Source organism: Oncorhynchus kisutch, linkage group LG5, assembly GCF_002021735.2.
Source record: "Oncorhynchus kisutch isolate 150728-3 linkage group LG5, Okis_V2, whole genome shotgun sequence".
Lineage (NCBI taxonomy): Eukaryota > Metazoa > Chordata > Actinopteri > Salmoniformes > Salmonidae > Oncorhynchus > Oncorhynchus kisutch.
The window spans coordinates 4,327,464-4,348,956 of record NC_034178.2 but is presented as its reverse complement, the minus strand read 5'-3'; the positions used below and the strand labels follow the sequence as shown (position 1 = coordinate 4,348,956).

The 21,493-nt window shown below is 45.3% G+C and overlaps 1 protein-coding gene across 1 annotated transcript; it reads left to right on the top strand.

Moving 5' to 3' along the window:
- Positions 1–411: 411 nt before the first annotated feature.
- Positions 412–21,177, top strand: LOC109882397 (eukaryotic translation initiation factor 5B). Its single transcript, XM_031824169.1, has 22 exons — positions 412–561; positions 4,272–4,394; positions 4,550–4,616; positions 8,831–9,584; positions 11,094–11,314; positions 11,394–11,643; positions 11,745–11,831; positions 11,969–12,040; positions 12,138–12,436; positions 12,533–12,751; positions 13,196–13,263; positions 13,351–13,492; positions 14,321–14,452; positions 14,930–15,112; positions 15,353–15,514; positions 16,187–16,318; positions 17,026–17,157; positions 17,251–17,327; positions 17,452–17,616; positions 19,296–19,434; positions 19,549–19,710; positions 19,945–21,177. Exons 1-22 carry the CDS (start codon positions 527–529, stop codon positions 20,050–20,052), a joined length of 3,729 nt encoding a protein of 1,242 aa, XP_031680029.1. The 5' UTR covers positions 412–526; the 3' UTR covers positions 20,053–21,177.
- The last annotated feature ends 316 nt before the right edge of the window (positions 21,178–21,493 follow it).

Here is a 21,493-nt window from a genome sequence, read left to right as displayed (position 1 = left end):
ATGCTAGAACGTGCCAATAGGATCTCGCTAGCTCGTGCTTGGCTCTGCCCACCGGTTGCCTGTTCTGCACAGTGCCCTCTATGATTAAGTTGCTCTCATTGGAAATGACATGCTGCTGTCTATCTTGGGTTGATTATAAAACTCTTTGGCCTAGCGTTTAGTGTTGGACCAGTAACTGAAAGGTTATTAGTTTGAATACCTGAACCGACAAGGTGAAAAATCTATCGATGTACCCTTGAGCAAGGTACTTAACCCTAATTTGCCCCTGGGATGCCGTACTACTGGCTGACCCTGTAAAACAACACATTTCTTTGCACCTGTCACAATACTAATACTATTAATAATGTGTTACTCCATTATACCTGCGCAGTTTGCGCAGTGAAGATGCCCTTCACTTCAGTACAGGCAATAGAAAACGCTCTGCAACTGCGCAGGATGTGTGAACAACCCCCATTGGACCAACCATATGTGCTGTATCGGCGAACAACGAGGCTGAACATTGTGGATAAAAATAAAAACAAGGAGAATGGGGAAGAAACAGAAAAAGTCAGGCGATGACAGGTACATGATAGTGTGGCCAGTGTGTCACACGATTTGAAAAAGTTGTGATGTATGCAACAGACTTCTATGACTATAACGGTTAGCGTTAGTCGGACAGGCTGAGCTGGCTAGCATTAGCATGATACTGAAGCCATGAGTTTCATGTGGCGGCAGATTGCCTTGGCTAGGCCTCCCGTCTCGGGCTTATTCAAAAGCTAACGTTATCCTCGCGCACTTGTTTTCTACCTTTCATATTGACAATGAATTAACCAATTTATATCTTGTATAAACACACTTGATGCTGAACAACAGAGACATGAAACCTATTATTCTCGCTATTAGCTAGCATATGTTATGCAGCTACATTGGCATCCCACTACCAGCTAGCCAGACTCCATGCAGTCACATAATGAAGTTAATTTCCATTAGCTCGTGAGCTATCTAACTTAGCTAGCTTGCTCGTCCACTAATAGGGAAACGCAGATAACTAGCTATACATGATGCAATTCTAGGAGGACATTGTCAGCGAACTATTGCTTAATCTTTGAGTCACTGACAACACAAGTGAGGACCTCCAGCCTGGCTATGCCCCATGCCTGCAACATCATCCCTTTTCATTGTGCTGTCAGAAAGGGCCCTCATTCATTGTCCCAACTGTCGCCTCTATGGCTTGAGTATCCATCCAATGGCTGTTTCCCCGTGTGAGTAAACATGGTCATTTGCGATTGATACCCCAGTTAGAGATTTGTTGTTGTCCCCGGTTTGGGGGGGTGCTTCAGAATAAAGCAGTATACTGATCTCAATGGTTAGAATATATATACTATTTCCATTGCCAAGTATGAGGCTTTACGACCAAAAGTCTTAACCAATGTTGTTGTTCATAAATTGATACATTCCTGAATAGAGATGTCAATTGACACTGACTCACGTCTCATTATGACATAGCCCTACAACGGATGCTTGTCTGCCAAGTGCACAAATCTACACTCGCTACTTGAAATAGGCACTCTTATCCACCCTTTGTAAGTCAAGACCAGGTGTCTGCTTTTGACTGGGGAATGAGCCTTGACAGATAATAGACAGAGCGACAGTAGGCTAAGTGGTGCTGGCATTTAAGTTGATTATTGAGGGATATATATTGACTAACCTGCCGTGATGGTGAGCTCTCACCCCCTGTACTGTATACTGCTGATCTGCAGCCTGTCCAGTCAACTGCTGTGAGGTCAAGATGATACCAGGCCAGGGCTAAAGATGGCGCTGAACAGCAATGGCGGAAGGATATTAAAGCTTGTTTAACTATGGTCCTCTGTTCCCCATAACCAACAACTATTACAGGTCTGGTCCAGAAACAACCACTAGCCCCTAACCCTAAAGGCACGTGTATATAAGCAATATTCATAGTAGTTATTACAGGTAAATAAGTGAAAGGAATAACATTGATAGAACAGGATAACTCCATCAACATTCTGTGTATCAGCTGCTTCTTCATGATTTTATTACCCAGAGGCAAGAGTGTGTGCACTGTGCACCCTGTGTGTTTCACCCGGGGTTGGGCCCTGTTCATTCTAACATAGAGGTGCTTTCCACTGCTGATGCAACAGGCATGCAAGGAGGCTAGCCTCACCCTCTGTATAAAGTCTGAGGCTGAGCAAACGTAGGGCTTTTAGTCTCAAAGATCCATGTGCTGCTTCAGGTAAGGTTGTTGTGGATGGTTAGTAGTTGAGATGATCATAATGGTCATTACAGGTTAGGGACTGAAGTTGTTTGTCTTTCATGTTTGGTTTTCATTTTCACCCGTCTGACATAAGACTGAAGGTCTAGAATTAGTTATTGCATTTTTTGGGACTGAAGGCGTAACAGTGTCAAGTGTGCAGCTGCCATTCAGGTGGTGGTGTTGTTGTTCTTGTTGGATGCACACTTCCCACTGGCAGGGTTGATTTGTGGCCACCAGCGAGTCATTTTAGGACTGCAGTAAAGCCTTCAAATCTGTCAACAGAAAACGTTTTCTGTTGACAGAATTTTTAGTGTCCTGTGACTGACTGGGTCTGACTGACTGGGTCTGTCTTGGTCGGAATGACTGACTGGGTCTGTCTTTGGTCGGAATGACTGACTGGGTCTGTCTTTGGTCGGAATGACTGACTGGGTCTGTCTTTGGTCGGAATGACTGACTGGGTCTGTCTTTGGTCGGAATGACTGACTGGGTCTGTCTTTGGTCGGAATGACTGACTGGGTCTGTCTTTGATCGGAATGACTGACTGGGTCTGTCTTTGGTCGGAATGACTGACTGGGTCTGTCTTTGGTCGGAATGACTGACTGGGTCTGTCTTTGGTCGGAATGACTGACTGGGTCTGTCTTGGTCGGAATGACTGACTGGGTCTGTCTTTGGTCGGAATGACTGACTGGGTCTGTCTTTGGTCGGAATGACTGACTGGGTCTGTCTTTGGTCGGAATGACTGACTGGGTCTGTCTTTGGTCGGAATGACTGACTGGGTCTGTCTTTGGTCGGAATGACTGACTGGGTCTGTCTTTGGTCGGAATGACTGACTGGGTCTGTCTTTGGTCGGAATGACTGACTGGGTCTGTCTTTGGTCGGAATGACTGACTGGGTCTGTCTTTGGTCGGAATGACTGACTGGGTCTGTCTTTGGTCGGAATGACTGACTGGGTCTGTCTTTGGTCGGAATGACTGACTGACTGGGTCTGTCTTTTGTCGGACTGACTGACTGACTGGGTCTGTCTTTTTGTTGGACTGGATATGAAAATCATATTTGCGTGAAATGTGCTAATTGGATCAAGGCTGCAAATATTTGAAATACCACACATTCATTGCTATTTTGTATCATTTTGCTGCTAACACGGAACCCAAACCGGCTACGCGCGTGTGCCATCGTGCATTTGGCCCCCCACACCAAACGCGATCACGACACAAAGGTTAAAATATCAAAACAAACTCTGAACCAATTATATTAATTTGGGGACAGAAAGCATGAAACATTTATGGCAATTTAGCTAGCAAGCTAGCTTGCCCATGCTATCTAATTAGTCCTTTTCAGCTAGCTTGCCCATGCTATCTAATTAGTCCTTTTCAGCTAGCTTGCCCATGCTATCTAATTAGTCCTTTTCAGCTAGCTTGCTGTTGCTAGCTAATTTGTCCTGGGATGTAAACATTCAGCTGGTATTTTACCTGAAATGCACAAGGTTTTCTACTCCGCCAATTAATCTACACATAAAACGGTCAACTGAATCGTTTCTAGTCATCTTTCCTCCTTCTAGGCCTTTTCTTCTCTTGACTTTATAATGCGATTGGCAACTTTCATAAATTAGGTGCATTACCGCCACTGACCTCATTTGTCTTTCAGTCACCCACGTGGGTATAACCAATGAGGAGATGGCACGTGGGTACCTGCTTCTATTTACCAATGAGGATATGGGGGAGGCAGGAGTTGCAGCGCGATCTGCGTCACAAATAGAACTTACTTCTATTTTATCCCTTGGCAACGCAGACGCTCGTTGGCGCAATAATTGAATAACATAGATTTCTACATTTATTTTGCATGCTCGCTCACGCGACGAGAGCGGTGTAGTCAGCCTGTAAACCTGCATTTTTTGTAACATAGCATATGGCAGAAATCTGCATGGAGAAAGAAGCATGTGGTTCCCAGCTATGCTTGATAATGCTGTCTTTTACCATGTGTAATGTGCATCATATGTGATTTGCATGACTTGTTTCAGTGCCAAAGACGGTGGCAACGACCTTGACGCCCTAGCAGCAGAAATCGAAGGAGCGGGAGCCTCCAAGGAGCAAGGTAAAGGAAAGGCCAAGAAGAAGAAAGACAAAAAGAAAGATGATTTTGAGTAAGTCTTTATTTCTCTCTCTTCGACAGTAATGAACGCTCCATTTTAAAATAACTAAGGAAGTAAGAACCAACTGTTGGAGGGAAATATTTCTACACTTGCCTTGGACTTTGCAGCCTACTGTGTATTGATCATAATGATTTGATCTTTAACAGTGAAGACGACATCCTGAAGGAGCTGGAGGAACTGTCTCTTGAAACCACAGGAGCTAAAGGCAGCAAGGTGAAGTGTAGCCATATGCTAATCTCCATATGCAATGACTTTATACCAGGCTATAGCCCAATGCTAATCTGCATATGTAATGACCTTATACCAGGCTATAGACCATTCTAAACTGCATATGTAATGACCTTATACCAGGCTATAGCCCAATGCTAATCTGCATATGTAATGACCTTATACCAGGCTATAGCCCAATGCTAATCTGCATATGTAATGACCTTATACCAGGTTATAATAGGGTTTCCGTTTACCAGTAATAGCCGGCTTAAAGAAATAAATGAGAAAAGCGGATAATGCATTTTAGCCCATTGGCGGAAATACCAATTAATGTAAATACATTTGACCGTTCATGCTTATTCTTTCTATAGGTTAATTAGCATAATTTTGTGTAATTAAATTGCCGCTTGTGTATATTCGTTATGTATCTTCTTAATCACATGTGCACAGCATACAGATACTGAGCCTTAAACCAGGAAAATCTGTCAGACAGAGCTTTTATAAGCCCAATCATTACACAACAATTGTAAATTCAATCGTGGGTTGAAAACATTTTTGTGGCCACGATTAAAAATACCTGCTATTTTTTTATTTCTCTACTGGTAATTGAAGCGTGCTTCCCATTCGTCATTCAAATGCGCAGGAAATGGAAGGCAGGCTTCATCACAGGCGTCACACATCCCTTTGCATTGAGCTGGAGGCAGTATGCATTTTGAAAACATATAGCTACTTAATTGTTTGAACCCTCAACGTTTTACGACATATTATGAGGCGTGTTTTACCTTGCTTCAAAGTAGACTAGGCAGAATCCCACCATATACGTGGAGGCAAATATTTTATACAGACTTCCATATGCCATTGAAACCAGTAGACTATTTCTCTTATTTTCTATTGGTTATCAACTGTCTTTCATTGTCCGGTAGCCAAATGCACATTCCCGCCTACTGCCTTGTGTACATTGCTGACTTAATAATCTTAAAAAATAATATTTTTTAAACATTTAAACTAAATGTTCTGATCTGTTGCGTCCGACTCGTTGCTTTTTAAAGTATGTTTTATGTATCCGAGGCCTACTGGTTGTATGAATTTGGGATCTATCGTCCTACAACTGTCCCAGAGTCTGTCTGGGCTCTTTCCATCTCAACAAACTGACCAATAGAATAGGTCAAGTTTTCTACTATGGGGGATAGTAGATTGACAGGCTCATGCACAGTGATAAGGCTAGGGAATGCTATGGTTTCCCTAAGTACATTTAAAATGCTATACCCTAATTAGCCTACTCCTGTCTATACAGAAAGAAATAAGGAAAGGCAGCACACGTGGCAAATGCCAAATAGATTATTGTTGAGTTATAACTGTCAATGAAAAGAGGCGCAGCCAGGCTTATCGGAATATTACCAAATTCAATCATGGGAAAACATGGTTTGGAAAGATGCATGGCTATTGCTGTAAAGAGAAGACAATGAAAAGACTCAATTGAGCGAACAACAGTAGGCCTATAGCCTATCTTATTGGCACCAGCAGAGACATCGGCCATATCCCCGTTGAGTGTGCTTTGCCCATATTCACTCTTGATCATTGTCGTGTCAGTGTCACTTAATAGTTTGTTTTCTGGACTATAATTTCATATTCTGTCACCCCTTCTGGTAGACCTATTCTATGGACAACGTTGTTTTATTGATCTGTGTCAGCAGAGTAGGCTACCCTGTCATTTGTCATTTAAAAAAAGATTCTGCTAATGTCTGCAGTCATATAAAGTGTAGTAGAATTGCATGAAATATGTTTTTATAAAAGGCCAAGTTTTTTTTTTGTGCACAGAAAGAAAAAAACGTATCTGATATAGACGAGGCCTCTACTCTATACGAGCTCCGCATTGAACAGTCTTTTTTGCGAACAGTGATTGAGTTATATTATTAATCAAAATGTTGACTGTCCGATTTACTCCTTAAGAATAGTAGGTTATCTTATTTACAGTGGGGCAAAAAAAGTATTTAGTCAGCCACCAATTGTGCAAGTTCTCCCACTTAAAAAGATGAGAGGCCTGTAATTTTCATCATAGGTACACTTCAACTATGACAGACAAAATGAGAAGAAAAAAAATCCAGAAAATCACATTGTAGGATTTTTTATGAATTTATTTGCAAATTATGGTGGAAAATAATTATTTGGTCACCTACAAACAAGCAGGATTTCTGGCTCTCACAGACCTGTAACTTCTTATTTAAGAGGCTCCTCTGTCCTCCACTCGTTACCTGTATTAATGGCACCTGTTTGAACTTGTTATCAGTATAAAAGACACCAGTCCACAATCTCAAACAGTCACACTCCAAACTCCACTATGGCCAAGACCAAAGAGCTGTCAAAGGACACCAGAAACAAAATTGTAGACCTGCACCAGGCTGGGAAGACTGTATCTGCAATAGGTAAGCAGGTTGGTTTGAAGAAATCAAGTGTGGGAGTTATTATTAGGAAATGGAAGACATACAAGACCACTGATAATCTCCCTCGATCTGGGGCTCCACGCAAGATCTCACCCCGTGGGGTCAAAATGATCACAAGAACGGTGAGCAAAAATCCCAGAACCACACGAAGGGACCTAGTGAATGACCTGCAGAGAGCTGGGACCAAAGTAGCAAAGCCTACCATCAGTAACACACTACGCCGCCAGGGACTCAAATCCTGCAGTGCCAGACGTGTCCCCCTGCTTAAGCCAGTACATGTCCAGTCCCGTCTGAAGTTTGCTAGAGAGCATTTGGATGATCCAGAAGAAGATTGGGAGAATGTCATATGGTCAGATGAAACCAAAATAGAACTTTTTGGTAAAAACTCAACTCGTCGTGTTTGGAGGACAAAGAATGCTGAGTTGCATCCAAAGAACACCATACCTACTGTGAAGCATGGGGGTGGAAACATCATGCTTTGGGGCTGGTTTTTTTTCAAAGGGACCAGGACGACTGATCCGTGTAAAGGAAAGAATGAATGGGGTCATGTATCGTGAGATTTTGAGTGAAAACCTCCTTCCATCAGCAAGGGCATTGCAGATGAAACGTGGCTGGGTCTTTCAACATGACAATGATCCCAAACACACCGCCCGGGCAACAAAGGAGTGGCTTCGTAAGAAGCATTTCAAGGTCCTAGAGTGGCCTAGCCAGTCTCCAGATCTCAATCCCACAGAAAATCTTTGGAGGGAGTTGAAAGTCCATGTTGCCCAGCAACAGCCCCAAAACATCACTGCTCTAGAGGAGATCTGCATGGAGGAATGGGCCAAAATACCAGCAACAGTGTGTGAAAACCTTTTGAAGACTTACAGAAAATGTTTGACATCTGTCATTGCCAACAAAGGGTATATAGCAAAGTATTGAGAAACTTTTGTTATTGACCAAATACTTATTTTCCCCCATAATTTGCAAATAAATTCATAAAAAATCCTACAATGTGATTTTCTGGATTTTTTTCTCTCATTTTGTCTGTCATAGTTGAAGTGTACCTATGATGAAAATTACAGGCCTCTCTCATCTTTTTAAGTGGGAGAACTTGCACAATTGGTGGCTGACTAAATACTTTTTTGCCCCACTGTAAGTCTGCTAATGCGATGATTCATGGAATGCTTTATTATAAAGGTGCATTTTTCCTGGGAAAAATAGCTTCCCCAAACTTGAAACGCGCTTCCTATATTTGCTGCTCGTCACTCGTCTTGTTGGCTGAGGAAAACTTCATGTGGACAGATATTCTAACATCTTCAATGTGCGCGGTAAGAAGGACACAGGTCACTGCATCCTTGACTTGACTGTTGACTGTTCTGTTAAAATGAATTACCATAATCTAAATGTGATGACTGTTATTCTGGGCACGTGGGTGGACGCCTAGTCAGGGTATGCACCCAATGCATAGTCCTATGGGACCAGTCATGTCTGGTGCCACATTTTCTAACCGGAAACCCTGGGCTAATAGCCCAATGCTAATCTGCTTATGTAATGACCCTGCACCAGGCTAATAGCCCAATGCTAATCTGCATATGTAATGAGTTTATACCAGGCTATAGCCCAATGCTAATCTGCTTATGTAATGACCCTGCACCAGGCTAATAGCCCAATGCTAATCTGCATATGTAATGAGTTTATACCAGGCTATAGCCCAATGCTAATCTGCTTATGTAATGACCCTGTCTGGCAAAGCACATGCTTCTATGGAGTACTCATCACTTCCGCAATCCACAGAAACCAGACGCCACAGACGAGCCGGAGAGTGCCGCCGAGCCCCCGCCGCCCACCAAAGCGGAGAAGAAGAAGACGCGGAAGGGCAAGCGAGCCAGCCTGGAGGATGACGACAGGGACGACGAAGAGGTTTCGGGTACGGGTGACGTGGAAGACGAAGACAAGCAGAAGGACAAGAAGACGTCTGCTGCCCCGGCTGCTGCTGCTGCTACTGGCTCAGACTCGGAGGACGACGCCTCACGGACCCGGAGGAAACCCAAGGCAGGGAAGAAGGGAGGCCGCAAGGAGGCCTCGGACGAGGAAGAGGAGGATGACGATGGGGGTGCGAGGAAAGGAGAGGGGGGAGGGGAGGATGATTCAGATGATGACGACTCGGTGGACGCATCGCAGGCTGGAAAGAAAGGCAAGAAGAAGAAGGGCAAAGCCAAGGCAGACAGTGAAGAAGAGGAAGAGGAGGAGGGAACCTTCAAGATGAAGACGGCAGCTCAGAAGAAGGCCGAGAAGAAAGAGAGAGACCGCAAGAAGAAAGAGGAGGACAGGGCTAAGCTGAAGAAGCAGAAGGAGAAGGAGGAGGAGAAAGAGGGGAGTATTGAGGTTGCAGCAGTGCCTAAGAAAGAGAAAGAGGTAGTGAAGAAGAGTGAGCCAGCGGTGGCCCCAGCAGCGGCCCCAACCCCAGCAGCAGCCCCAACCCCAGCAGCAGAGACAGAGGCAGCAGCAGAGATTGAAGATCATGAAGGGGCTGATCCTCAAGGAGAGGGTGAGATTTACAATTGGTTTATATTGTATCCATTCCACAGCCTAAACGGCAACACTTTACAATGAGTTGCCCATATGCCATGTAGGAATTACATTCGTTTTAAGAATGTGTAAATGCTTATCTGTACCCATTAGCTGCCGATGAGGTGCCTGAAGCAATTAATGGTAAGAGAAGGAAAATAACAGATTTCTGCTTCAAGGTAGCTTGTTACATGCCTTAATTTTGCTGGACCCCAGGAAGAGCAGCTAATGGGGATCCATAATACATACTAATACACGTGTTGTTAACTTCTTGACGCACCCATCCCGTTAGCGGGATCATTTTCGTCAGAGCGCCAAATTCAAATTAAATTACTAAAAATATTACATTTTCATGAAATCACAAGTGCAATATAGCAAAACACAGCTTAGCTTGTTGTTAATCCACCTAGTTTGTCAGATTTCAAAAAAGCTTTACAGCGAAAGCAAACCAAGCGTTTATGTGAGGACATCTGTCTCAGCAGACAAAACATTACAAACAGCTAGCAGCAAAGTAGATTGGTCACGAAAGTCAGAAAAGCAATAAAAATGAATCGCTTACCTTTGATGATATTCGGATGTTTGCACTCCCAGAGACTCCCAGTTACACAATAAATGTTCCTTTTGTTCGATAAAGATAATTTTTATATCCAAAAACCTCCATTTGGTTGGCACGTTTTGTTCAGAAATCCACAGGCTCGTGCAGGTCATGACGGGCAGACGAAAATTCCAAATAGTATCCGTAAAGTTCGTAGAAACATGTCAAATGTTTTTTATAATCAATCCTCAGGTTGTTTTTACAATAAATAATTGATAATATTTCAACCTGACCGTAGCTTTTTCAATAGGAGAGAGCGAGATAAAATGTCTGCTCCAAGCTGTTGCGGATGAAAAACTCTGCTGGCATCCAGCCATCCACTGACGCGATGTGATCGTTCTCACTAATTTTTCAGAATAAAAGGCTGAAACTATGTCTAAAGACTGTTCAAACCATGTGGAAGCCATAGGGAAAGGAATCTGGTTGATATCCCTTTAAATGGAGGGAAGGCATGCAATGGAACAGGAAGCTTTCAAAATAAGAGGCACTTCCTGGTTGGATTTTGCTCAGGTTTTCGCCTGCAATATCAGTTCCGTTATACTCACAGACAATATTTTGACAGTTTTGGAAACTTTAGAGTGTTTTCTATCTAAATCTGACAATTATATGCATATTCTAGCTTCTGGGCCTGAGAAATAGGCAGTTTCATTTGGGTATGTTTTTCATCCAAACATCAAAATACTGCACCCTACACTCAACAGGTTAATGTGTAGTTGCATGCAGTTACAATAGTAGAAGTCTACTCATCTTAATTCTGTACCCATTAGCTGCCTATGTGGTGGTGGAAACAATGAATGAACCCAATGGTAATGTTTTCAAAGGAGTTAAGTGGCGTTACTGTGTAGGTACATGCAATATGACTGATTTATGTCTGGGGTATTTTTGTTACTTCAGAAGAGGAAGGGGTAGACAAGAAGGGCAAGAAAGACAAGAAGAAGAAGAAAGGGGACAAGGAGAAAGAGAAAGAGGAGAAGAAGAAGGGACCCAGCAAGGCCACAGTGAAAGCCATGCAGGAGGCTCTGGCTCACATGAAGGAGGAAGAGGAGCGCGCCAAGAAGGAGGAAGAGGAGAACCTGCGTCGCCTGGAAGAGCAGGAGGCTCAAAGACTGGAGCAGGTTAAGCACACACACACACTGTATAAACACACACACACTGACCTCTTACCAACTGACCTCTTCAATGTAACACCTACAGGAGCGTCTGGAACAGGAGCGCAAGGAGAAGAAGAAACAGAAGGAGAAAGACAGGAAGGAGAGGCTGAAGAAGGAGGGCAAACTGCTGACCAAAGCCCAGAAAGAGGCCCGGGCCAGGGCTGAGGCCACACTTGAACTCCTGAAGGCCCAGGGTATTGAAGTGCCATCCAAAGACGACTCAGTGCCAAAGAAGAAGCCAGTGTACGGAGACAAGAGGAAAAAGAAGCCCCAACAAGCACAGACCCCTGAAGGTAACAGCCTCTTCCAATCCACATCAAATACATGTCCAACTGCAAAGTCATCTATCTATTTGTTTGTGCCTCGTCCCTCATTCCTCCTCTTCCCCGGTCAGAGATCTCAGAGGTCATGTCACCCACGTCGGAGATGGCAGAGCCAGTCATCTCACCGATGGCCGTGGAAACTCCCGAAGTACCAGCAGGTAAAATGGACCATAGATCTTGGAGACGGAGCCTTCCTTAATGTCCTCCGCTTGTTGTCCAGATCTGGGTGTAACGCCAGACAACTTTCATTGCCTCAGTCACATTTTGTGTCATGTCTTCCTGTCCCTCCCCCCAGAGGTAGAGCAGAAAGCTGAGTCTGCAGTTGATGACTGGGAGGCTATCGCTGAGACCATCGATCAGGACAAAGGTAAGACAGGACAGACTTTAGGTTTTTAGCAATATGGCAATATCTCCCAATGGCTTGGTGGCTTACACCTCACATAACGTCTCTTCTCCCTCTACAGAGCTGAAGACGGTCCACATTGAGGTGAAGCCAGAGACGCCAAAGCAGCCCCAACAGAAACCCTCGTCACAGCCGGAGGAAGAGGAGGACGACGAGGAAGAGGACGAGGAGGAAGAGGATGACGAAGAGGAGGAGAGTGAGGAGGAAGAGAAGGAGAGTCAGCCTCACACAACGCAGCAGGCCCCAGCCACTAAGAGGAAGGGAGGGAAGGAGAGCTCAGAGTCCAGTAGTGACAGCGACTCCGATGACGATCGCACTAAAGAGGAGCGGATCTACGACAAGGCCAAGAAGCGTATTGAGGTAGTCTCACACATTTACTCACAAACACACATCCTATCAACATTGTTAAACGGTAGGGAAGTGTAATGTTGTTCCCTCTGTGCTCCTCCTGTGTAGAAACGGCGAGCAGAGAACATAAAGAACATAAACCTGGACAAGCTCCGCTCACCCGTCGTCTGTGTACTGGGCCACGTAGACACAGGCAAGACCAAGATCCTGGACAAGCTGAGGCATACACACGTACAGGACGGAGAGGCAGGAGGGATCACCCAACAGATCGGAGCCACTAACGTACCGCTGGAGGCCATCGTAGAGCAGACCAAGATGGTGAAGAACGTGAGTACTGCTGCTCCTCTCCCTTCAGCTCAGACCCAGTCATACACTGAACAGTGACCGTACACTGAGCAGTGACCGTACACTGAGCAGTGACCGTACACTGAGCAGTGACCGTACACTGAGTGTACTAAACATTAGGAACACCTTCCTAATATTGAGTTGTACCCCCTTTTGCCCTCAGAAGAGTCTCAATTTGTCGTGGCATGGACTCTACAGTGTCAAAAGCGTTCCACAGGAATGCTGGCCAATGCTGGCCATTGAATTGGATTTAACAAGTGACATCAATAAGGGATCATAGCTGTCACCTGGATTCACCTGGTCAGTCTGTCATGGAAAGAGCAGGTGTTCCTAATATTTTGTACACTCAGTGTATGTATGGCATTGGATTTGAATAGATAGTTGGTATCTAATGGCTCATTAATCATTTCATTGTTTCCTCTTCAGTTCAACAACGAGGCCATTAAAATCCCAGGAATGCTGATCATCGACACCCCAGGCCACGAGTCTTTCAGGTAAACCCTCATTCAGAAAAATGTGTGTCCACTGCCCTAAATGTGTTTGTCCTGACTGCGTCTCGCTCCGTCTGTCTGTGTGTCCAGTAACCTGAGGAACCGGGGCAGCTCTCTGTGTGACATAGCCATCCTGGTGGTGGACATCATGCACGGCCTGGAGCCTCAGACCCTGGAGTCCATCAACCTGCTCAAGGAGAAGAAGTGTCCCTTCATTGTAGCACTTAACAAGGTCAGTCTGCCTGGTCAGACATGCTTATAGCTTACCTCTGGGATGGATAGTTAGATGGATAGATAGTTAGATGGATAGATAGTTAGATGGATAGATGTCTAGTAGAGGACTGTCGTGTAAATGTCCTCTATTTACCAAATCATGAGAGCAAACCACACACAAGTCAGAGTTAATTAAAGATGAACTTTGTGATAACTATATGAGCTCTATCACAACCCTGTGACTCTCAGATCAATTCAGTGTCTATCAATGAATTCTCTGAGAGTCCCTTCCACATTTCAACTGAGATCCTTTATAGCAAAGACACACACAGGATAAGACAGCATCGGCATAATTCATCGTTCAGCTTTGTCTCCTAAACTATGTTATTTTCTCAAACTCAGAACCATAAACAAATCCTCCATATCAACAACCATATATCAAATCCATCCTATCTTGACAAGATCACAGAGACACACTGACTGGCACACAGACATTGTGGAGCCAAGAGATACACGTTTGACCTCTCCCCTCTCTCCGGCCCAAATAACTTAGTCTTAACAGATACTGCAACCCGGCCACAGTATTATACAAACACATTCTGATGAGAAGTAACTTACAAACATATGATGAATATAAAACATCTTACCAACTAATTCTGATTATTCCCCAACAGGACTTGCATGTATTAAAGGCACTCAATGGCCCACAATTCACTGGGAATAAAGCTACCAGGTTACAATAGCTTGCGGAAGTTTTTTTTTTTTTCACAAGTAGTTAATTAGTTGCCCATCCATGTGACATGTATTTTTGTCCCTTCTATTCGTTCCATTTCTATGTCTACTCCAGATTGACCGTCTGTACGACTGGAAGAAGAGTCCGGACACAGACGTGGTGGCCACACTGAAGAAGCAGAAGAAGAACACCAAGGATGAGTTTGACGAGAGGGCCAAAGCTGTCATCGTTGAGTTCGCCCAGCAGGTCACTAACTATATAAACAACGGAGGGGGAAAGAGTTTTGTAGTTGACAGCACTATTCACTATTGCGATGCACCTATTGTGTGAACCCTGAGGGACCCCGCACCTTAGAGACTGCTGCCTTATGTACATAGACATGGAACACTAGTCACTTTAATGATGTTTACCTACTGTTTTACACACTTCATATGTATATACTGTATTCTAGTCAAGATTCATCCTATATCACTACTGCTGTACACACCTTTTCTGTTGATATACTGTCTATACACACTATTATATGTGTATATATATATATATTTATATTCTGGTCTCTGACATTGCTCGTTCTGATATTTCTGCATTTAATTCGTATGTTGTTATTGTGTTAGACAGGACTTCACTGGTTGAGCTAGAAACATAAGCATTTCACTGCATCTTAACATCTACAAATCTGCGTATGCGACCAATGAACTTTGATTTGATTGTGTATTCGTACAGGGTCTGAACGCAGCCCTCTTCCATGAGAACAAGGACCCGAGGACCTTTGTGTCTCTGGTGCCCACCTCGGCCCACTCCGGGGACGGCATGGGCAACCTGATCGCTCTGCTGGTGGAGCTCACCCAGACCATGCTGGCACGACGCCTGGCACACTGCGATGAGCTCAGGGCTCAGGTCATGGAGGTGAGGGACAATTACTACATTACTGTTACAGTTTATGGGGATGAGGAGGAATGATCCTCCCTGTTGTTGTCACGGTTAGATTGCTGTTATTTTAGGGTAATTTCTGTTACACCAGTCGCACTACCGTTACGTCAGTGTCATTACTGTTGCGTCATTACCGTTACATTGGTGTCATTACCATTGCGTCATCTAACACTTAATGTTGTATTAAACTCAACATGTGTCCCTGTCCATGGTCAGGTGAAAGCCCTGCCTGGTATGGGCACCACTATAGACGTGATCCTGATCAACGGGGTTCTCCGGGAGGGCATGACTGTCATCGTCCCGGGGGTGGAGGGACCCATCGTCACCCAGATCAGGGGGCTGCTGCTGCCTCCACCCATGAAGGAGCTCAGGGTCAAGGTATGGAGGAAATGATATGTTGGGCCTTTCTTTATTAAAGAGCACTTGTAGGAGCAGCAGACAGTTCTGACCTGATTTCAACAGGAATGTCATGCTGTCCATGACTTGGCTAGGGGTTCATCCTAACTTCCACGTCTCATTTTCTCTAAATAATTCACTGATGTCAATGGCAGACTAAGTGATAATTTGACGGTGGAAGTTAGAATTAGCAGCAGGTAGTCTAGCGGTTAGAGCATTGGGCCAGTAACTGAAAAGTCGCTGGTTCAAATACCCGAACCGACAACGTGTCAAATCTGTCTGTGCCTTTGAGCAAGGGGCACCATGCTACTATGGCTGACACTGTAAAACAACACATTTCACTGCACCTATAGGCCCCATAATGATGATCAGTGTGTAGTATTAATGAATGATCTGACCCCCTGTCCTCTTTAGAACCAGTAGGTAGTATTAATGAATGATCTGACCCCCTGTCCTCTTTAGAACCAGTAGGTAGTATTAATGAATGATCTGACCCCCTGTCCTCTTTAGAACCAGTAGGTAGTATTAATGAATGATCTGACCCCCTGTCCTCTTTAGAACCAGTAGGTAGTATTAATGAATGATCTGACCCCCTGTCCTCTTTAGAACCAGTAGGTAGTATTAATGAATGATCTGACCCCCTGTCCTCTTTAGAACCAGTATGAGAAGCATAAGGAGGTGTGTACCGCCCAGGGAGTGAAGATCCTGGGGAAAGATCTGGAGAAGACCCTGGCAGGGCTCCCCCTGCTGGTGGCCCACAAGGAGGATGAGGTGGCGGTGCTCAGGGTGAGACTGGCACATTTAAGCAATAAGGCCCGAGTGGGTGTGGTATATGGCCAATGTACCACGGCTAAGGGCTGTTCTTAAGCAAGATGCAACGCAGAGTGCCTGGATACAGCCTTAGCCGTGGTATATTGGCAATATACCAGAAACCCTAGAGGTGCCTTATTGCTATTATAAACTGGTTACCAATGTAATTAGAGCAGTAAAAAATAAATGTTTTGTCATACCCTGGGTATATGGTCTGATATACCACAGCTTTTGGCCAATCAGCATTCAGAGCTCGAACCACCCAGTTTATAATGTACTGTGTATCAGAGGTTCTTAAAAATGTTCGGCTCGAGACCCAAATGAGAAATTGACCCTGTGACCCAAATCGTCCTCCAACCACCCAAATTAAGAAGAAATAATGTGGGATTATAGATGTATTCTCATAATTCTCGACCCACTTGGAACCCGATCCATAGTTGAAGAAACCCTGCTGTGTATGATAACAGGGCTGTGTCTCAATAGTGTTAGACTGGATCCCTCTGCCACATATGGCTACATGTCAATAGTTGTGAATGGCTCCCTGCTTCCTCTCCTTGTCTTTTTTTCCATCTCTGAGTTAGTTACTAGAACACACACACACACACACACACACACACACACACACACACACACACACACACACACAGTGTATTGAGATCCTCTGCGTTATGATCCCCCTGCAGGATGAGCTGGTGCGGGAGCTGAAACAGACTCTGAACTCCATCAAGCTGGAGGAGAAGGGTGTGTACGTCCAGGCCTCCACTCTCGGATCCCTGGAAGCCTTGCTCGAGTTCCTACGAGTGTCCAAAGTGCCTGTGAGTATCACACACACACACACTGTATCAAACTACAATATAGTATTGAGATACTGTGCTGTAATGTTGATGTTTTTCCGTCTCCTCCAACAGTACGCTGGCATCAACATCGGTCCAGTCCACAAGAAAGATGTGATGAAAGCTTCCACTATGCTGGAACATGACCCACAGTGTGTGACCTCTTCTGTCTTCTCTCCTTTCTATACCCTGTCATACATTTGTTTGATTGGTTACTGTCTCATTAATCCTATCTGTGTAAACTGGACAATAAAAATCAATGCTGTCCTGTTCTAGGTATGCAACGATCCTGGCGTTTGATGTGAAGGTGGAGAGGGACTCTCAGGAGATGGCTGATAGTCTGGGGGTCAGGGTGTTCAGCGCTGAGATCATCTACCACCTGTTTGATGCCTTCACCAAGTACAGAGAGGACTACAAGAAGGCCAAGCAGGACGAGTTCAAGTAAGTGAACACACACACACACTACATGATACCAACCATAACTTTGTTTTGCTGTCATAGGCCATAGCACAAGTGATCCACACTCAGCCCATTGGAAGGCTACACCTGTCCTGCCTAGGCTAGGTTTCCAGACAGGACAGTAGGTGTGGGGTATGCCTGGGCTAGGTTTCCAGACAGGACAGTAGGCATGGGGTATGCCTAGGCTAGGTTTCCAGACAGGACAGTAGGTGTGGGATATGCGTGGGCTAGGTTTCCAGACAGGACAGTAGGTGTGGGGTATGCGTGGGCTAGGTTTCCAGACAGGACAGTAGGTGTGGGGTATGCCTAGGCTAGGTTTCCAGACAGGACAGTAGGTGTGGGGTATGCGTGGGCTAGGTTTCCAGACAGGACAGTAGGTGTGAGGTATGCCTAGGCTAGGGTATGCCTGGTTCAGGTTTCCAGACAGGACAGTAGGCGTGGGGTATGCCTAGGCTAGGTTTCCAGACAGGACAGTAGGTGTGGGGTATGCCTAGGCTAGGTTTCCAGACAGGACAGTAGGTGTGGGGTATGCGTGGGCTAGGTTTCCAGACAGGACAGTAGGTGTGAGGTATGCCTAGGCTAGGGTATGCCTGGTTCAGGTTTCCAGACAGGACAGTAGGCGTGGGGTATGCCTAGGCTAGGTTTCCAGACAGGACAGTAGGTGTGGGGTATGCCTAGGCTAGGTTTCCAGACAGGACAGTAGGTGTGGGGTATGCGTGGGCTAGGTTTCCAGACAGGACAGTAGGTGTGGGGTATGCGTGGGCTAGGTTTCCAGACAGGACAGTAGGTGTGGGGTATGCCTAGGCTAGGGTATGCCTGGTTCAGGTTTCCAGACAGGACAGTAGGCGTGGGGTATGCCTAGGCTAGGTTTCCAGACAGGACAGTAGGTGTGGGGTATGCGTGGGCTAGGTTTCCAGACAGGACAGTAGGTGTGGGGTATGCCTAGGCTAGGGTATGCCTGGTTCAGGTTTCCAGACAGGACAGTAGGCGTGGGGTATGCCTAGGCTAGGTTTCCAGACAGGACAGTAGGTGTGGGGTATGCGTGGGCTAGGTTTCCAGACAGGACAGTAGGTGTGGGGTATGCGTGGGCTAGGTTTCCAGACAGGACAGTAGGCGTGGGGTATGCCTAGGCTAGGTTTCCAGACAGGACAGTAGGTGTGGGGTATGCGTGGGCTAGGTTTCCAGACAGGACAGTAGGTGTGGGGTATGCCTGGTTCAGGTTTCCAGACAGGACAGTAGGCGTGGGGTATGTCTGTGCTAGGTTTCCAGACAGGACAGTAGGCGTGGGGTATGCCTGGTTCAGGTTTCCAGACAGGACAGTAGGCGTGGGGTATGCCTGGTTCAGGTTTCCAGACAAGACAGTAAGCGTGGGGTATGTCTGGGCTAGGTTTTCAGACAGGACAGTAGGCGTGGGGTATGCCTGGTTCAGGTTTCCAGACAAGACAGTAAGTGTGGGGTATGCCTGGGCTAGGTTTCTAGACAGGACAGTAAGCGTGGTGTATGTCTGGGCTAGGTTTCCAGACAGGACAGTAGGTGTGGGGTATGTCTGGGCTAGGTTTCTAGACAGGACAGAAGGTGTGGGGTATGCCTGGGCTAAGTTTCCAGACAGGACAGTAGGTTTGTGGTGTAGTAACAGTCGTTTTCTCTGTCATTTTCCACAGACACGTTGCTGTGTTCCCCACTAAGCTGAAGATCCTGCCTCAGTTCATCTTCAACTCTAGAGACCCCATAGTCATGGGAGTCAACGTGGAGGCTGGGGTCCTCAGACAGGGAACCCCACTCTGTGTGCCCAGCAAGGGGGTGAGTGTGTGTGTATATGTAGAGTGCAGTGCATGTTTGTGGGACCTGTTTCTATCTTTGTAGGATGTAGAAACAGGTGTAATAATATTATCTGACTCACTTCCTCCCTGTCAGTTTGTGGACATTGGCATCGTGACCAGCATTGAGATCAACCACAAGATGGTGGACAGTGCCAAGAAGGGCCAGGAGATCTGTATAAAGATCGAACCGATCCCCGGAGAGGCACCCAAGATGTTCGGCCGACACTTTGAGGCCACCGACATCCTCGTCAGCAAGGTACATTCACAGAGAGGAGAAAGGCAACACTTTTCTTTTCAATGTTCAAATTACCGTGTGGTGGGTTTTCAGGTCAACACAGTGTATCCGATGTAGTAAGTACTCACTGTTACATTGTACCGACAGCAGGTACCCAAACTCTAACAACAGTGGGTTCTGTACTAGAAGTAGTGGACCATCATGAGAATGGGGAGACTTCGGAGTTCTGAATGTGGTCTTTTGTTTGTTCTCCAGATCACCAGAGCGTCCATCGATGCCCTGAAGAACTGGTTCAGAGACGAGATGGGCAAATCTGACTGGCAGCTCATCATGGAGCTCAAGAAGACTTTTGAAATCATCTGAACGGAAGAACGGGCACACACCTTCATGTCTTCAGGCGGCCGCAGCACACCTACACACAAACACACACACCACTGATCATGTGACACCTGATCAAAGATACACACACACACACTTGTTCATCACACCCACATATGCATACACCCATAAATGGTGGGAGCAGTGCAGTGTCCCACTTTCCCCCTCTCCCCCATCCCCTCCCCCCTGGTGGGTGGGGGAGTGTATTTTTAGAGGGGAAACAGTGTTTTTCTGTGAGAAACCAAACTATTTCCCGCTGTTGTTAACAGTGACAGTTTAGACAGCATCAACACACACTATTCCAACGTGCCTGTTGTTTGGAATCATCTTGAGTTTTGTTTTTCATTTTGCCGTTCTCTCTCTCACCCTCCACATCTGTCTGCTGCTGGAGTCCTGCCCCCTGTAATCACTCTGGTGTTCAGGCTGGGGTGAGACTGGAGAGGGGGCGAGTGGGGAGTGGAGAAAGCTGGGTCAGGCCTCACTGGAACCACAGATCTACAGAATTCAGCAAACTGGGTTTGACAAGTTTGCGTGGGTGCCATGTTGGCACCGGAAGTCGCAAGGAGAATGACATTCCACCGAGAATGCAAATGAGAACCTTATTGTTATGACACGTTGGTTGCCAACATGGAGGCTAGTTTGCTGAACTCTTTATATCTATCACGGATCAAGGGGAGCTGTGCGCCAAAGGCCTGAATTAGAAGAGGGGAGAGGGGAGGCATTCTTACCAGAAGTTTTAGACGTCTGAATAATACGACCGTGTCAGTGTTTTCTCTTTTCTTGAATGCAGTTATTTTATGGTCCTTTTAAAAAGCTCCTCCCTCTCTGACATCACCACCACCCATCCCCCCCTGTCAGCGCAGTTCGACTGGTGCCTACGGACCTTTTTTTTTTTACCATGAATGAACTAGGTGACAAAATAGGCGGCCCCTCTCCTCTCTACTTGAGTTCAAAATGTAAAAGATAATAAAAAATCTACATCAATAAAGACATATTTATAGAAGTCTCAAACTCTGCCCCCTCTGCCTTGTTGTATATTTTGGATAATGGTATGAATGTAATATGCATTGAATTAAATTCTATGAAAAATAAATATGAAGTGCTACTTCCCCTGGTTTCATATGCTGTTAATTAGTGAGGTCGAGTTCCCCTGGTTTCATATGCTGTTATTAGTGAGGTCTTGTTCCCCTGTTCCCTGATTTCTTTTTTCAATAACTGTTAAATCATGAAATGTCATGAATTTCTGCAGAATGGGTGGATGGCTGTATTTTAGTACCCTGTTAAGTTGTTTTTCTTTGTTAATGCAAATCTATACATTTATAGTGCACAGCAAATGTAGATTGTGTTGTACAAATGGCAATAATAGCTATTTGAATAGAAATAATAATGTAATCACCCTCAAGGTATGGAGATTTTATATTCTGCA